Here is an 18613-nt window from a genome sequence, read left to right as displayed (position 1 = left end):
GTATACATACTTATGTATGTAAAATAAATATAGAGAGATATATCATTGAACGCATTGGAGTAATAATATAATGTGAATACAAAATACGACAGTTGTGTTGGACCAATCACGTAAGACCACGATCGCAATGGCTGTGTGGCATTATAGTTTTGTCGTACTAACCCAAAGATAAGCGATTATTCCATAATAAGCAACTGAACATAACTAGTGTTTATAAATTTTTAGTAATAAATCATTAACCACTGAAAGTTTATAAAAAGTTAAAAATGTTTCCGGGTGGTTTTCTTTTTATTCTCTTGAATCTCTATTCCGATGGTAAGTCAATTTAACCTTAAAATAAATTCTACATACCACATAACACCCTTTTTTTATTTTTCAATTTTTAAAAAATTTAGTGATAAAAAAACAATGATAAATAATAATAACAAAAATGAATTTTTGTATTTCAGTGGGTGGTAGTGATGTCGACAAGCACTTAGAGATGGGTCGGAGTTTTTTGATGAGAGGACAGTTACAAGATGCTTTGACTCATTGTCATGCTGCTGTAGGTGTGTGTCAAGTATTTTTTTATTTTTACTTTATTTAATTTATCTACTTAAGACATTGGATTAAAATAAAATTTTAATTGCAGACGGAGATCCAAATAATTATAGAACATACTATCAAAGAGGAATCGCGTATCTCGCGTTAGAAAAACCAAAGTTTGCGTTACAAGACTTTGATAAAGTTTTGGAGCTTAAGCCAGATTTTATTGCTGCTAGGTTTCAACGAGCTAGTGTTCTTTTTAAGCAGGGACAGTTTGAAAAAGCTCGTCAGGATTATCAAGTAGTGGTATGTCTTTTGTTTTATCAAATTTATTAGTATAAAATTAGCAAATAGCTGATTTTCGAAAAATGTTCAAAATACTAAAATTAACAGATATCTGTCGGTTTTTTTTCGGCTTTTATAATAACTAAATTATTATGAAAAAATTCCGAATCTAAAAATTACATATTCAAATTTTCTATAAATATTTTTTTTATGATTTATTTGTAATAAAAATAAAAATAAATTTTCGATGTCTGCTAATTTCAGTATCATTAATTTTATGAATTTGAAATTAGCAGACAGCGAGATTTAGAATATTTTATAAACATTTAAAATTACAAAAAAAAAATTTTTAAATTATAAAGGAAGAATTTTTATACATTTTCACGTTCATTTTTTTTAATTATTATTTTTGTAATTAATAAATTTATAAAAAGAAATAGCAAACCTCTGTTACAATCAGACTCAGGAATATTTGAATTTATTCATAAATTAATAAAAATAATTACTCTATTGTTCGCATGATTAATTTAGATATTTAAAAAAAAATATTTTCAGCTGGAAGTAGAGCCGGCAAACGATGAAGCTCTAAAGTATTATTACCTCATAGATGAAGTGCGTGATACAATAGATCATGCGAAATCCCAAGTAACCAGTGGACGCTGCTATGAAGCCGTGGAACTAATCACCTCAACAATAGAATCGTGTCCTTGGAATGCTGAGTTACGTGAACTACGTGCTGAGTGTCATGTAGCTAACAAAGATTACATGAACGCCGTAGCTGATTTTCACTCGGCAACCAAGCTGTTGTCCGATAACACTGAAGGGTTGTTAAAATTATCAAAGTTTCTTTATCGGCTCGGTCATGTTAGTGAATCATTGAAGTAAGTATTTTTATTTCAAATCAACTGTTGAGATGAATGTAAGAACTTTTTAAGTTACTAATTAATTTATTTAAATTTTTTAGTGAGATTCGTAGCTGTTTGAAACGTGATCCAGAACACAAGGAATGTTTTAAGTTCTATAAAAAAATAAAAGACGTAGCTAAAAATCTCGAAGAAGCTTCACTGGCTGAAGAATCACGCGATCATCCTAAGTGTGTGAAAACTGCGCAAAAAGCCCTCAAGCTCGAGTCCGATGTAGAGAATGTTAAATTGAAAATTTATCAATTACTGTGTAAATGTATGCCGCACACAGATCCTAATTCGGCTATCGAATATTGTCAGGAAGCTTTAAAATTACACAAAGATCAAAATTCGCTGTGTGATAGAGCTGAAGCTTACCTTGCTGCTGAGATGTATGATGATGGTAATTATTTTTTTTTTATTTTAAATTTAAATAATTTAATTAATTTAAGTTTTCATTCTGGTTCTGGCGCTTAAAATAAGTCAATATTAATTTTTTTTACACAGAAACTATTATAGATATTAACATAAAATTTATTCAGTTTAACAAATACACTCTTGAATAATCTTTAAATCTTCCAATAATCTTCAATTTTATGGAGAAAAATAAAATAAATAATAGAAGCTGCGTTCTGCAATTTCTTGGTCTATTTTGTAAGTGAAAAAAATTTTTTTTTTAATTTTAATTATAGACCTTCAGAATAGTAATAAACAAAAAAAGATTTCAATCTACTAATTTGTAAAGACTACTTTAACAGAACTTAAAAAAAAATTTTTTAATCTTTGAGTTTTTTTTTAAATAATTAAAGAACTCATAGAATATTAATCTAAAGGTTTGTAAAATAAAATTGTTTAAAATTATTTTATATAGACTGAAAATAATTTCATTTACAATTTAAGAACATTAAAAAAAATTATAATTAACGAAGTGTGAATACTAGCTTAGAGATATAAATACAGTGTCCCAATCACTTAGAAATTTTAACACAATACTTTTTTGTCTATGTTCTTTCGAAAAATGTAAAAATTTTTTTTTTGAAAAGTTACCAACCAGAATGATCTCTTAATATACTTAGAAAAATTTTTTTTCATTAATTATACTTATAATAAATTTATTTTGCAGCCATAGTAGATTTGAAACAAGCTCTAGAAATAGACCCGAACTTCCAACGAGCCAAGGAATTGCTGCAAACAGCCCAACAGCGTCAAAAGATGTCCGAGTCTCGGGATTACTACAAAATCTTGGGAGTATCCCGAAATGCGCCGAAGAAAGAGATCATAAAGGCATACCGTAAAGCAGCACAGACGTGGCATCCGGACAATTTCCAAGATGGCGAAGAAAAGAAGCGCGCGGAGAAGAAGTTCATTGACATTGCTGCGGCTAAAGAAGTGCTGACGGATCCAGAGAAACGAATGAAATTCGACCGCGGAGAAGATCCTCTGGACCCAGAGTCTGGAAAGCACCCTTCTAACTTCAATCCCTTCCAAGAGTTTCACCAGTTCCACGGCTCGCCCTTCCAGTTCAAATTCCACTTCAACTAAAGCTGATCCATCAGACTCACGATTCATGACTCAATAGTTATAAATAGAAACACATATGACTATTTATAATTAACGACTAGACACACAGGTTTATTACGTTAATTTATTTGGTTAATTTTAAATCAAACCTTTGTGATAATTAGTCGGTAATTAGTATCTCAAGTTTTAATACTGAGTGCTTGAGCGGTTTTTATCACGATTCTTGGATTTTTCGACTGAATGCGTTCATTTTTAAATCAACTATTATACTCGTGTATGTAAATACGCGTATATATAACATATAGATTTTAATAGTTTATTATTATTAATTATCAAAATAATAGTCACAAGATTCGTGGTAATTATATTGAAAAGATAGTAAGTCGAATACTTTTAACTGCACAATTTCAAACTCATTTAATAAACTGGACGGTATTTTTGACCAAAAATTTTTAATTTTTTTACGCCAAAAAAAAAATTTTTTTTTAAATTCTCAATTTAAAAAATAATGGAAATTTTAAAGAATTTAAAAATTCAAATTTTTTTTTTTTTTTTGGCGTAAAAATAAAAATTTTATATGATCGTTCAGAAAATAAAAGCATTTAAGAATGAGTTTGAGAAAAAATTATTGAAATAATTGCAATGTAATTTGTAATTACTCAATTGTCGATCCTGATAAACTTAACTATAGAATTTGTATGATAAATGATATAATTGAACTGCTAGTACGTGGTTTAACGATGTAAATATAATTATTTTTAGTCAGAATCTTCCATGAGGGTTTTGTCGACTGTCGTTTAGAAATTATAAATATAAATAAATTAATTAATTTTTAAAAGTAAATAAATATATATATTATATATAAATATCGCTTTATAATAATGTAATTTAAGTGCTGTGCGCGTGTTTGATGAATTATTAATAATTGTATATAAATTTTAAAATGAACATTGTACTGCTATAAATTTGTTTAAATATATTTGAATAATTTATATACTTTTTGTTTTATTAATTTTATATGGAATTTATTTTGTTTTACTGATTTTAAATAGCATTGATTTTTTTTTATTTTTATATAATAATTAATAAAGAAAACTATTATAAAATAATGTTGATAAAAAATTTCATATTTAGAAATAAAAAAAAAATTATGACTGAAGATGAGGAAATTGAAAAAAAAAAAGTTCAATTTTTTTAAAATTAGTTTATTCTTCAAATGAAATTCAAATAAAAAAAATGTTACGGCTAATTTCAGAGTAATAAAAACTAAAAAATAATCGTTTTCCTAAATTTTTTAAAGTCTTTGGAGTATTTTCAATTAGTCTGATAATTTCCTTCAGTGCATTTTACGTGTTTCAAATAAACAAACCGGGATATTCGATGAGCAATTGTTGTCACTGGTCCGGACTGAATTACCGACATCAGACTGTACTACATGTTCTTAATGTTAATTGTTTAAAATAGGATTTGTTTCTTTTATACTTTCTTCATTGAAAATAACGAGAAACGATAATATCATAAGAATTTTCTGTTAAACTTATTTTTATAAAGATTGTTTCGGATTTATTTCTTCATAATTTCAAGTATTTTTTGCTAGTAATTTTTTTACTCTTTTGTTTCTTAATTTTTTAAATGTTTCAAAATTCGTATATAATTTTAATACCGATTTTTCAACGATTAAAAAATTATTTGAGAAAATTATTGTTGAGAAATTATAAAAGCGTATAAATTTTTTTCTTTTAGAGTTAATGTAATTATATCTTAAAAGTATAATTCCAGAAACAAGAATTTTCTCCAAATTTAATTTATTTTTGTCAGTATTATATTTTTATTAAATAATTACATCGATTTTGAAATAAATTTGTTTAATACTTAATAATTTTTTAAATATTTCTCTATTAAAAAAAAACTACAGAATTTATAAAAAACTGAAGATATAATATGATTTTTATGTTACTAAAATTGGAATTTGCGTGCGCAAGCACGCACCTTGACTATAGAATTTGCATATATTTTCATGCTTATGATATATTTGACCAATCACATCACGAATGAATTGGTTTCACATACATTTCATCTCTATTTTAAAATTAAGAATTTTAATATTGAGATGTCTCAGCGATTTCGTAACTGACGAGTATCCATAAATTTTGAATATATCACGTAGTCGCTTTTACATTGTATCTACAAGACCACGTGAATAACAAGCATGATTAATATTTTCTATATTTTGTATCACATGGTATACTTATCATATTTTTTGAGACGGTTAATTACATACATGTGATTATATTTATTTGTCAGATAAAAGATAAAGTTAGTCGTTGTTATGTCCTCCCGAAAATTTTTCTTTTTATTTAAAATTCCCGCTTTAGATAGAAGACCCACCTATGCGCGAAAACCACCTTAAAATTAATATCGTTGCGACTGCCGACTGACCGATGGGGATTTCTGCAAGCTAAGCAGCGGGAACTTTTAAAAGAGGCGGCAACCACCGCCCAACGTCTTTTAACTAATTCAATTCAAGTATCTTTGTTAACTGACCCACGTTCGTAGAGGCTTTTGGTTTAATTTGCACTGCACTTAGATCAAGCGGGTCCCCGTTAATACGGCGAACGTGATAAAATTTAAATTCAGGTCTTTTAATTAATTTGCACTGCACTTAGTTAAAGCGGACCGCCGTCTGTAAGGGCTTTTGTTCTAATTTGCGCCGCACTTAGTTCAAGCGGGTCTCGGTCATCCGGCAGACGTAAAATAGATAAGTTCGTTAATATAAGGGATTGACCGTTTAATTTGCTCCGCATTTACGTCGGTTCGAATCCATTAAATTTAATTATTATTCGGTCAGTTACGCACTTTTTCCTGCGGGAAACTGGAGAGACGTTAACCGAAAATTAAAGCGTAAAATTTAAATAATTAGCTCATAAGTGCTAAATAAAATTACTGTGAAAGTGTAACATCCCGATTGCTGCTGTTCTAATAAAAACAACCTACACGAATCTCGAGTCGTTCTTTACTGAGAAAGCAGCCCTTAATCATCCATTCCTGGCCCTCAAATTCAACATCCAGACTCGAGAGCGCTTCCAGCTGCCCTTCGAGGCCCGGATCAGTAAGGAACAAGCCATCTAAAGGTAAGTGAAAATTAATCTATTAAATCTAAGAAAATCAAATCTCTACAAAAATTCTCAGTCTCTTCAAAAGGCGTGGTATTTCGTCTCTCGAAAGCTCCCACAACAAATAATTTAACAACGAGAATTAAAACCTCTCATTGTGTATTCTTAAAAGTTAGTCCGATCCTCCACCGTAATTTCGCTACCGCAATTTTAACGCCTACGGACATAACATCGTTCATAATTATCAACAGTTTTGAATTATTGTTTTTAATGTGTAAATTGCAATGAAATAAAAAAACTTAAATCCATTTTAGGTTGCTAGATGTCACGTTGGCACGTTCTATAGTAAGTTTAAAAGGTAAATAGTTACCAAGTAGTCTCGTAAGTAGCAGCGCAGCGCTGTATAACCTCTGTAGGCCTATACTGTATGATATAGTCAAAACTAGTTGAACAGTCATTAAGTGAACTACGTGTCTGCTAAGTTGTTTCTTCCCAAATCTTTACTGACATCACTATATTCTTAATTACTTTAAATGCTAATTTAACCCCCTTAAAGGAAGGGAAGTAATGAGAGGATATAAAGGGTAAGAGTACGTAAGTATGGAACTCGATATAAGTAGGTATAGGTATAGATTTTGAAAGTATGGAAAATTACAGAAGTAGAAGTATAGTTGAGGAAGAAGTAGCGGTAGAAGTATATGTAAAAAGCAATCAGTGAACTCATGGGTCCGGTCGCTGGCTATACGACACAAGTTTCTAGTCCCTTAATTGCTTTTTAGAAAAAGGAAGGTTATTGGAATTTTATGGGAAATGTTTGGGGAAAACCCTTAAGCTTCTGACAGATAAATTTATGAATATTTTTAATCCTACAACAATGTATTTTATTAGGGTCTCGTCAGCTGCAAACGTGAATTTTACTACTTGCAATACAATTGCAATAAAATAAAATTCCCTAAGATGTTCTTGCAGTAGATAAGACTCTATCCGTTACTTGGCATCACCAAGTAAATTATAACCCGGTATAATTTATGGCGATGCGACACAGCTGAAACTTTTCTAACGAAAATCTAAATTATAACTATATTAATTGATTAACTATAACTAATGAATAATAATAATAATTAATAAATTAATAATTAACTAAATAATATTAATGATTCAGTAATTCAGCCGAAGAAACGAAGGGGTAATAGATAATAATTTTGTTAACATTTTTTTTTTTTAGGTTAATAAAAATTTTATTATTTTTACAAAGAATTTTTACATGAAAAATTATGTAAATTCTACCTATTTTGTCTGATAGTAGACTATTAACCAGAAAAATACTTCAAAGCTATACAAGACATTCCTGGAGTTCATATATTTATCATATTTAAGAAATTGAATTTTTTAGCTTCCCGCTAAGAATGTATGTATGTGAACCTCTTATAAGTTTTGAACGGCTCGACCGGTCGGATCGAGATAGGAAATGATCCAAAGAGTATCATTGCCATTAGATTTTGTGAAAATTTGAATCGATGAAGTTACTAATCAACTTACATTGAAGGTTTAAGCATCTTATGATTATTGATGCCCTGATAGCCAGCGCTTTCTCAGTAAGTGTTGACTCCCAGCAGTTACGGTTAAGTTATACATCAAGTTGGCGGTAATTCTTCACTCAACAACAGTTGTAAGCAAATTGACAGAAATCTACGGCCGCAACTTGAATACAAGTTAACAATCAAACTTGTAGTTAAATTTCCTTTCAACTTTACTACAATTTGAAGGAAATACTTGTACACCAAGTTTTGACGTCTATTTGCAGAGTAAGTTATAGGTAACTAATAGGTAATCGCTCGCTTTGCCAACTCTTTCCGTCAAGTTTGTTTCAAATTGCGGACGTAGATTGACAGTAAGTTATAGGTAAGGTGGCTATCAGGGTGGATACCTTTATTTTGTAACAGGGTAAAATTACCCTTAATCGATAAGTCACCGAATATCGATAATTATTCGACATAGCACTGGCGCGTCTCGATCTTCGGGCCTAAAGGGAAAATAGGAGGGGGTGAGTTTGGGTTAAAATAGGTGAGCCGTGCAGTGGAACAGGGAGAAGTAGTGTGACCGCCAGACTGAGTGCCACGGAGATCAAAAAGGACCGTTCCCGAGAGTACTGACGAGACGAAGGAAGCCAACTACAACTAGGACTTCATCCTCAACGAGTGAGTTAGATCATCGTTTTGTTCGTCAAGGTGTCAATTATCAATTATTGCTCTGTGGGAAGGAAGTGGACCGTGGTTTATCCAATGCCCAGTTACTTCTCCTAATTATTTATCAATTGGATCGTTTAATCGACGATTATTAATAGATTAATAGTGAAACATTTGCTAGTTTTGGATTTAGTGATTTTCATGGGGGTTTATACCCGAGGATCACTCAATCGACCTTGCGGGGAAATTTTAATAACTAGAAATAATCAATTAATAAATTAACATCCGAAAATTTCGTTAATTTTATTGTTGTAATTTTTATAACAATTAACTTAGTAAAATTGATTAATTTTTGTCATTGAAAATTGAATATTTCGACTTGTGCCGAATTTTTTATAATTGATAAAACTAGTAGAAAATTATTGATAATATTTTATATTAAGAATTAATTATTAAGAATTTTATATAAGAATTAATTGTTGAGAATAATATATAGTGGAAAATTATCGAAATTAATTTATATTGTAAAATTATTTTATGTCGTGAGGAAATTTAGTAATTTTGGGGATTAAGTCCGTGAAGTAGTCAAATTAAAATTACTGAAATTGATAATTATCGGCGTGGACATTAAGTCCAAGAAATCAGTTATCTGAGTCAAAATTATCACAGTAAAAATTTAGTCAGAATTAATTAATAAATTTTTGTTAATAATTTTGAAGTGATTGTAAAGGTTGATATTGTGACTAAGTTAATTCAAGGCATTAAGCCTCTGGTTCTATAGGGATTAGTTCGAGGTTAATTGAAATTGATAGTTGAATTGGAATTATTGTTTTTACCAAATACTAATGATTGAATAATTTAAATATATTGTAATTAAATTAAAATCATTTTTCAAATTTAAAATTATAAAATCAATTAAGCGAAGTGTGGGTTATGTGTGTGAAAAATTGTATGGGTTATGCGTGATAGAGAGTGTTAATAGTGTTAAGTGCGATAGTCCTGTGGACTTAATTTTAAGTTATAAGTGTGTAAAGTGAGTTCGTTTTGGTAGTCTGGTGGACTTGTAATTTTAAGCTTAGTTTTAGGTCAGGTGTGGGAGACCGTTCGTTAGAAAAAGCCCAGTAGTTTTAAGCAGGTGTGGGAGACCGTTCGTTCAAAAAAGCCCGTCTAGTCATCGTATCGTCGTTGGAAGGTTCGTTGTAAATATCGTTTATTTCGCAGTTGTTCTCCGCTTCGTTAGATTATAAGTGTGTGAGTGAGCGCTTAAATTTGTTAAGTTTGTTAAATTTTTATTGTTAATAAATATCGATATATTGTTAATTAAGATTTTATTATTCAACAGCACCTTCCTCCACTCTCTCTACCCTAAGATAGGTTTTCTCAGCTCTGGACCGGTTCCAGGAACCGTGATTAATAATCCTGGTGGCGCCCTGATAATTTTTATTGTTGTTAGTTTTGTTTAGTTATTTGAAAAATTGATTAGGGGCTAACCTGAGCAGGTAAAACTATTACAATTTCAAAAATTTTCGAGTTTCAGCAAAAATATTTCCGAGCTAACAAAAATGACAATTTTTCTTCCCGAGTGGCATTTAATTTCGTCAAATACACCCCAGATGAGATGTATCCCAGGTGGCATTCGGTGAAAAAATTTGATAATTGTCACAGCTTTGAAGATTTGAACTTCTTATGATTATAGATACACACCCAATTCGAAAGAATCTGAGTTTCAGCAGAAATACTTTCGAACAATTAAAAATGGCAATTTTTTTATTATACATGTATTTTCATGTGATTGTAATTTCAGTTTTGTGATCAACAACTGATACATTAATTTTTCAAGAAGTAAATTTATTTGCTCATAATTCTTTCTATCCTTTATAATAAAATTACACTGCTAATTAAAATGATAAGTAATGACAGCGGTTCTATAGCGTTTGCTGTTCCAGATGAACCATTTCGACTGCCATATGACTCTATTAAATTTTTATTCACAGTTAACCAGTCTAAAATTTTTCCATAGTGGAACTGACTCCAATTCAACATCATTCTAGCGTTAATGATCGATTCATCTAACGTACTACGGATTTCTTCAAATTCTTCTTCATGTTCCATAACAAATGAAATAAGCTAAAAAATTAAATCATTATTTATTAATTAGATACTGAGCTAAGAGTTGTCGGAGTGTAAATTTTGACAGAAAAAAAAATTTTACCTTCTGTATCTGTTCTTCAGTCGATACTTTCGAAACTATGTTTGAAAATAAATTAGCGAAAGAACCCCAATTTTTGTAACTGAAAAATAAAATTAATCAATTTTTGTTTTAAAAATAATTTTTTCAATTAGTGATACTTACAATTTATAAATAGAAGTGTAATTGTTTATAAAAAATTCAATTGATAGATCAACACCATACTTTTCAGCAGAATAAACAGATGAGAAAACATATGCGATATTTTGGTCACGAATTGAACTATTTGATGAAATAGCATAACTTAGATATTTATTGATAGCGGTTGAATTTTGTGAACATCCAAGTGCACTTAAAATCATAACTTTTTCTGATTCAAAATTTGATGCACGGTATTCTTGCCACATTAGTTCCCAGTCATCAAAATCGCCGTGTTTGAGAGCTGTGCACCAAATTGCTGGTTTCGCATTGGGAAAAATACTATTGAAGATAAAATTATTATAATTATTATCAAACTGGGTTTTTTTAATGTTACTAAAATTAAATTTTTCTTCAATGTGTTTCTATTAAACTTTTGTTCAATTTTTTGTTTGATTTTAGCTTTGTTCGAAAATATTTTGAGTACTCAAAAATTTTAATAAATACTTAATTTTTTTACAAAACTCTAACAATAATCATAAATTAATAAGAAAGTGTTAAAACTTACTAGTACGATCCGTTACCTCGCCATGCATCGAATATCTGTTTAGCTTTTTTTATGCATTTGGCATGACCTAATCGACATGTCCAAAATAAAATAAATTGCCTATTTAATTTATCCAAATCCGTATCATTGGCTTTATCTTCAAAACCCAGTTCTTCATAAATTGGTTCAATCAATTTCAAAACGTACTCTTTCAAACTACTAGATATTTTTTGGTTACCATCAAATCGTTCTATAAGAAATTGAACGTTATTCAAAAAAGATTTCCACGGAAGATGATTTTTCTCTTTTATCAAATACATTGTAGCACGAAGTGCAATATCGTACTCAACATAATTAGCTCTTGCTAGAATGAGCAAATCATCTATTATCTGAGCTCTGTTTATTTCTGGAATACCACCGAAATTATCTTCCCATCTCAATGCATCAATCAAATAGTTCCAATTGTTTGTGTCATAATTCACTCGATAAAATCCAAGCTGATTAACATTTACAATAAACCATTCGTCTGTAAGATTAAATTTATCGGATATTGTTCCACGAGTTCCAAACCAGAGATCGGGAGAAGTATGTGAAAAGTTAGCACTTGATTTAGATGTTATTGTTATAGGTATCCAATATAATTCTTTAGCTGAATTATTGTGATCTGATATCAGAAAACGTTCCTAAAATTATAAACAAAGTATGAAAAAGTTTGGTAAATTCAAAAGTGCACGCCTCATAAGCACAAAATAAATCGAAGCAATAAAAGAAAAAAATAATTACTTGTGTAAGAATAAGTGATCCAGCTGTAACAAATGCATGGACTACAGGATGCCCTGCCTGACTAGCCCATGAATCCATTAAGGTGAAAATAGTTTCATTTATCCCCTCTATTTGATTAATATTCATTTGCAAAGATGACCACAAATATTCTGGCTTGCCAGTGTTAAATTTGTTATTGTCAAGATAATTGTGCAATGATTTTTTGAATATATCTTCTCCAACTGCATAATTGATCATGTGAATAACACTTGCAGCTGAAATTTATTTATTTTATTCATTATTTCTCATTATTTTACTAAATAATTAAGATTAAATTGCAGTATTTTTAAGGAGGTTCGAGCGAATCTAATGTGAACAATAATTTCCAACTTTGAGCTTTGAAATTAAGGAAGTACGAGCAACAAGACAACTTTTGATAAAAACCTTGATTTTTTTTTAGTATGGAGTTTAAATATGTCTAAACAAATTCCGAAAATGTGAAGGAGATTGCCCGATCATTTAAATAAATAATTAACTTTAAAGTTGAGCAATTTAACATTGGTCTTATGGAGTAACCTGCAAATATTGATATTTGTATTTCTGTATTTTTCTCGTAAAACTGTCGGTGAATATTTTAAAAAAACTTATGGATGAATATAAATATATTAGTTATAAATTTAATTCAAAAAAATTTACACTTGCCCGACTAATTAAAATATTTATTATTATCATGAGTTTCACTTGTATACCATTTCTGGCTTTTACGAGGCTGATTGTTTCAGCGTCTCCACATATAGTCTTTTTTTTCTCAACTCTCTATTATCAACGTATGCTCCCCGCTTTTATATTATCAACACAATCTTTCAACTCTTATTATCAATATATTCTCCACTTTTATTATCAACATATTCACTACATTCAACGTCTTTTTCTTTATAATCACATATCTGCTCTCACTTTCAAATTCCTGCACATATCTTTCATTATTCTCCATGCGGCTGTGGACCGACTTGTGCTTTCTGTACTACTGCATTTACCCTATTTCTCACTTCTTTCGATCGGTTGTTGGAATAGTGGCAATGGGGAAACCACAGAGAAAACCCATGCCAGTACAGTTCGGCTACCGGAGCGATCCCCGACGGTTGGAGTTGGAACTATTCTAACAATCGTCGGGGCTCAAACCCTCGCCTCACGGCATGATGTGCGACCGAACTAACGGGATAATGACTTAGTCCGCTCGGCCATCATGACGCTTTAATTAAAATATATTAATTAAAAGAAAAATAAATGCCACTATTAGTCAATAAATAAGTTATTTATCTAATCCCAAAATTTTAAAAAGATTAATCGTTTAGTTATTTAGATAATAATAGATTTTAAAAATCTATTATTATTCTCAAATATAAAAAAAAAATTTTTTAAATTAAATTTTATGTTTGTCACACGTTTATCGTTACCAATTTATTCAAATAAAGATTTGGCAACGTCGCGTCAACAGAAATTATAAAAAAATAAAAAAATTATTTTGACTCATAAGTTACGCTCGAACATCCTTAAAACCTGTGTAAAAAAAAAACTAAAGCGGGAAGATATAAAATAAGAAAGAAGAAATAAACTTTTAGATACTTGTGTTAGAGAGATATTAACTTTTTATCAATACCTTTTCCGTAGACAACCGAAGTAAAATCTTTACCGTCGTCATACGGATTTTTCATTTTATTATTCATAGGTCGCATGTGAATATATGAGTCTTTTAATAATGCTGGTTGAATTTCATACACAGAAAATTGTTTCATCAATTGAGCTTCTGGGAAAATCTTGAAACATAGAAATAATTATAATAATCACAATAGTTTGAACAGAAATTGAAAATTTATAACCATTGAAAAGTTAATTTACCGAATCAGTTACAATCCATTCAAGATATTGAGCAAATCCTTCATTAAGCCAAAGATATTCCCACCAATCGCAAGTAACTAAATTTCCAAACCACATGTGAACAAGTTCATGCGCGATAACAGTGTTTAAATATGTCATATAATAAGTTGTAGTTATATTTTCTTTTGATAATAATCCATATTCTCTAAAGAGTAAAGAAAAATTCTATTAATAAAATAAAATTTAATTTTAGGAGGGAGGGGTACGGTTTTCAGCGAAAAAAAACTTTCTTATAACAATAAAGTCATCCGATAATGGTTTTTCAATTCAGATAATTTTGAGCTCTCATGAATTGAACACTGCAAATCGTATTTTTTCAAAGGAGCTTTGGGAAAAGCTCTGTCACCAGTCTGTCAATATTTTACCGTCAAAATTTTCCAGAATTTTCTTAAAACTATATTTAAAAATCTACAAAAGGTTTTAATGAATTTGCTCGAGCCAGTTTTCAAAAAAAAAATTCATAGAAAAATCGGCTCTGAAGTTGACAGACTTAGAAATTTTTTCATAATTTCAAAGCAATGAAATTATTATGAAAAAAATTAAAAAAAAATTCTGCATGCAAAAATTAAAAAAAAAAATTATTAGTGAGAATTTTTAGATTTATTTTTTATTAAAATTGATATGGCTCAGTATTAAATCAAAAAGGAATATTTTTTAGCTTGTCTCCTTCCCCCATTTAATTAGTTAAAAAATACGAGACCCGATTGTACCATGATATCCATAATAAACTCTTTAAAATTTTGATTTCAATCGTAACTACTTAATGCTATTTTGCATCAACGATTGATATTATTATTTACCTGAAAGTAACAAGTCCCCAATTTTCCATTGCGCCAGCAGCAAAGTCAGGAATCGCGACTAAGTCCATTTTTTTAATTGGATAGAGTATTCCGGTGTAATTTTCTAAAAATTTTAATGCCTTTTCTCCAAAATACAAAGCATTGGCAGTGTATTGAACTGCATTTGGACGAGACCAAACTGTGAAATTTTGATGAAAATTTGGATACGACTTAAAATCAGAAATTATAAATGCCACTAGGTAAGAAGACATAGGTACGCTATCTTCATAATAATCCCATGTCCAATTAAATTTCCTTGAAAAAAAAAAAAATAAAATTAATAAAAGAATAAAAAAAAATTTAATTCTTCAAAAAACTCACTCTGACGGTAAGGATATTTTTAACGGCATATTACTAAGTGAATGATAATTATTGGGTCGTTGAATATGAATTTTATATTTAGCTTTGAATATTGGTTCATCAAAGCACGGGAAAGCTTGTCGAGCTCCCAATTTTTCAAATTGCGTTGTTGCTAACCAGCTAGTAATAAATATTTAAATGTTTTTAATTATTATGAGGGTAACCTTTTCAATTATTTTTAAAATCATTTCATTGATAAATAATAATAAATTATGCACATAGAAAAATACTCACTGAGTACTTCCATTGTCATCTTTGTAGTAACTGCGATAAAATCCTTCCATTTTATTATTGAGAATTCCAGTATATTCAATATTAATAGTCAAATTCGATTCATCGCTTACAGTGGTTGATAGATAGATGGTAAATTTATGAGTTGTTGAATTAATAAAATAACTGGATACTGTGAGAGAATTTCCTTCGAGAGAATTTTCTGATACATTTATTTTCTTTATTGTTAACTTATTTGCGTGTAAAACGATGCTTGAAGTGTTTTGCATTACGCTCACATTGATTTCAACTCGACCGTCAAATGTGAAATTATCGAAATATGGAGTGAGATAAATCTTATAAGATGTAGGATAAATATTTTTTGAAAGACGGTAGTCTGAATTTGGGTAAGTTTTATCAAGCCACTCAAATATTTGAGGACTGTAATTGTTGTACCAATCAAGTTCCTTGTAAGCCCGAGATAAGTATGACTTGAGAGACTCTTCGATTGCAGATACATTATTTCTTTTGTTGGTGATAAAATTTTCAAATTTTATAACTAAGTCTTTTATTGAAAATTGAGATAATATATTGTTCAAAATTGCTGCAATTGTGTCATGATTTCCGTAGCTAATATGAAAATATTTAAAAATTTATATCAAACGAAAAGAACAAGATTACACTGGATATTACATTCTAGATTATACTCAGTGGCATCGTTAGTGAAAAAAATTTCAGATAGCAGCTAGTATAATCTAAATTAAACTGAGTGATATCTGGATTATACTCATTTTAATCTCCCATTTCTCTCAGTAAAATCTCGGATTATACTACGTAAGATTCCACTGGATATAATCCGAGATTGTATCCTGTAGAATTTGGATTATATTCAGTAGAATCTTGGATTATACCCAGTTATATTTCCGCCAATTTTTTTCTAGCGCCTGCGCGTAAAGTGCTAGAAAAAAATTGTGGATATATCATTGGGAATAATCCAAGATTCTACTGAGTATAATCCGAGATTCTACTGAGTATAATCCAAGATTTTACTGAGTATAATCCAAATTCTGCAGGATACAATCTCGGATTATATCTAGTAGAATCTTACGCAGTATAATCCGAGATTTGACTGAGAGAAATAAAAGATTACAATGAGTATAATTCAGATATCACTCAGTATAATCTGGATTATGTTAGTTACTGTCTGAAAAATTTTTTTCACTACAGATGTCACTGAGTATAATCTGGAATGTTATCCAGTGTAATCTTATTCTTTCTGTGTATAATTTTCTTTTCTGACTTCAATTTTTTTTTCTTTTTTCAAGTCGAAAAATTTTTTTTAATCCTTCATTAATTTTAATAAAAAATAGACATATAAGAATGCTTACTATTTTAACATGGCATCGTAATATTTATCAACAAAATTTAGAGCATGTTCGGCTCCAAATAAACCAGAGTTATATACTGACGCAAAAATAGTTAAACTGTCTTGAGAACTTATACCGGAATTTTCAGAAATGGCACTTGAGCACAATTTGTTTAGTTTATTTTCATTTTTCGAGCATCCAAGAGCGTTATTTATAATTATTTTTTCATAGGCGACATTAACTGTTTTGGATTTGTTCCACAAAAACTCCCAATCTTCATCAGTACCATATTTTATTGCGGTGCAATACACGGTACTTCGCAGGTTAACAGGAACTCTGTAAAATAATTAATAGTTATCAGTCTATTCCACCCATCTTTACATTGAAAAAAAAATTTTTGGATTTATTTTGACATCCTTATATTAAAAATGGTCAGATAAGATCGTATATGCTCTGTTAACATTAAATATTACGGAACAAGAATGAAATTTTGAAGAGAACATTTTTTTTTTTTTTTTTTTTTAGTCTGTACTTATTTGCCTAAGCAAAAAAATTGTTTAATTTTTGTAAATAATACGCGAGTGACTTTATAGATTTAATTTAAAAGAATGATATTTAAGGATGATAAAAATATTTTAAAATAAATTTTACAATTGTGTGTTGCTCGATTTCCATCTAGAAAATAATGCTATCGAATTTTTAATGCAATCTTGAACACCTAATTCACAAGCCCAATCAATTACGTATCTTCTTAAAAGTTTATCATAGTGAGTATCATTTTGATGATTTTCATTGAAACTTAGTTGATTGTAAACAGGATCCAGTATCGTTAAAATGTGAGTCTAAAAATAAAAATTATGAATTTTTAATCTCAATCAAATTTTTACTAACATATAAATAAAATTATAATAATAGCAATAAATACTTTAAGTAAGTCATAGTTATTTGTTCCGACAAATTTTTGATGTAGAAATGAAAGAGCGTTGAATGCAGCTCTCCATGGTATGTAATTAACTTCTTGTGTTAGATATTGAGTTATGTTTAAGGCAATCGAATAGTCGAGGTATCCAGCACGAGCAAGATTCAGTGCATCATCAAGTATCGATGCGCGGTTTATTTCGTGAATTTTTTCAAATTCTGGACTTTTAAGAGCCTGGGTGATATGCGACCATGAGTCAGTGTCGTAGTTAACTCGGTAATATCCTAAAAAATTTAATAAAAATGTTTAGAAAATCTAAAAATGCACGCCTCAGAACGCTCAATCATTTTTTAACAAGAAAATAAATTGTGCTATTGATTTTTAAAAGAAAAAAAAGTAATTAAGTAATTTTTTATTGAGTATTTTATAATTTTTTTAAGTTATTAGCGCCCGTTTATCTTGTCAAATGCGCGCAGTTTAAAAAAATCTAGCTTGATTAAGTAGCGCCTTAGTTTTCAAGTGAGAGAAATAAGAAAAGTTCTTCTATTTTTGTACATGTGTATCATAGTAAATTTTAATAAAATTCATTAAAAAAAAAAAAAAATAACTACGTAAATTAGGCTATTGATATGAAATACGGCACCAGTTTATCGATTCTGGAACTAATGAAAAAAGCACGATCTCGATATATGATTTTGTTCGGGAGTAATCGTTGGTACATACAAAATTAGCGAGTGACATTAAAATGTTTACGTAATATTTTTTTCAAAACCTTTTTTTTCACAATAGCACCATGAAATGATTTTTGAAAAT

General features: G+C 29.5%; 2 protein-coding genes across 2 annotated transcripts in view; one reads left to right on the top strand and one right to left on the bottom strand.

The window, feature by feature from the left end:
• The first annotated feature begins 103 nt into the window (after window positions 1-103).
• Window positions 104-4227, top strand: P58ipk (dnaJ homolog subfamily C member P58IPK). The gene is made up of 6 exons (XM_074252928.1): window positions 104-315; window positions 450-548; window positions 632-831; window positions 1366-1691; window positions 1775-2115; window positions 2836-4227. Exons 1-6 carry the CDS (start codon window positions 267-269, stop codon window positions 3252-3254), a joined length of 1434 nt encoding a protein of 477 aa, XP_074109029.1. The 5' UTR covers window positions 104-266; the 3' UTR covers window positions 3255-4227.
• Window positions 4228-10359: 6132 nt separating this feature from the next.
• Window positions 10360-18613, bottom strand: part of LOC141533931 (putative aminopeptidase-2) — a 28377-nt gene continuing 20123 nt past the window's right edge. Inside the window, exons 15-27 of the mRNA XM_074253044.1 lie at window positions 17807-18084; window positions 17533-17723; window positions 16903-17217; window positions 15539-16144; window positions 15266-15424; window positions 14906-15199; window positions 14067-14250; window positions 13828-13984; window positions 12189-12442; window positions 11427-12088; window positions 10886-11200; window positions 10745-10823; window positions 10360-10659 (exon numbers count right to left, since the gene is read on the bottom strand). Coding sequence (XP_074109145.1) covers window positions 10408-10659; window positions 10745-10823; window positions 10886-11200; window positions 11427-12088; window positions 12189-12442; window positions 13828-13984; window positions 14067-14250; window positions 14906-15199; window positions 15266-15424; window positions 15539-16144; window positions 16903-17217; window positions 17533-17723; window positions 17807-18084 — 3746 coding nt within the window. The 3' untranslated portion in view covers window positions 10360-10407. The remainder of the gene's footprint in view (window positions 10660-10744; window positions 10824-10885; window positions 11201-11426; window positions 12089-12188; window positions 12443-13827; window positions 13985-14066; window positions 14251-14905; window positions 15200-15265; window positions 15425-15538; window positions 16145-16902; window positions 17218-17532; window positions 17724-17806; window positions 18085-18613) is intronic.

This window comes from Cotesia typhae, unplaced genomic scaffold (assembly GCF_013202065.1).
Source record: "Cotesia typhae breed Kobodo isofemale line unplaced genomic scaffold, CoteBio_Ctyphae scaffold_121, whole genome shotgun sequence".
In the NCBI taxonomy this organism is placed as follows: Eukaryota; Metazoa; Arthropoda; class Insecta; order Hymenoptera; family Braconidae; genus Cotesia; species Cotesia typhae.
The sequence above is the reverse complement of the archived record's forward strand: the minus strand, read 5'-3'. Positions and strand labels throughout refer to the sequence as shown.

What these genes read in the sequence shown, in the direction of transcription:
- P58ipk (XM_074252928.1), top strand. Translation starts at nt 267, where the DNA reads ATGTTTCCGGGTGGTTTTCTTTTTATTCTCTTGAATCTCTATTCCGAT. An exon ending in CTTGAATCTCTATTCCGATG is followed by an intron (nt 316 to 449) that starts GTAAGTCAATTT and finishes TTTGTATTTCAG; the next exon opens with TGGGTGGTAGTGATGTCGAC. An exon ending in TCATTGTCATGCTGCTGTAG is followed by an intron (nt 549 to 631) that starts GTGTGTGTCAAG and finishes TTTTAATTGCAG; the next exon opens with ACGGAGATCCAAATAATTAT.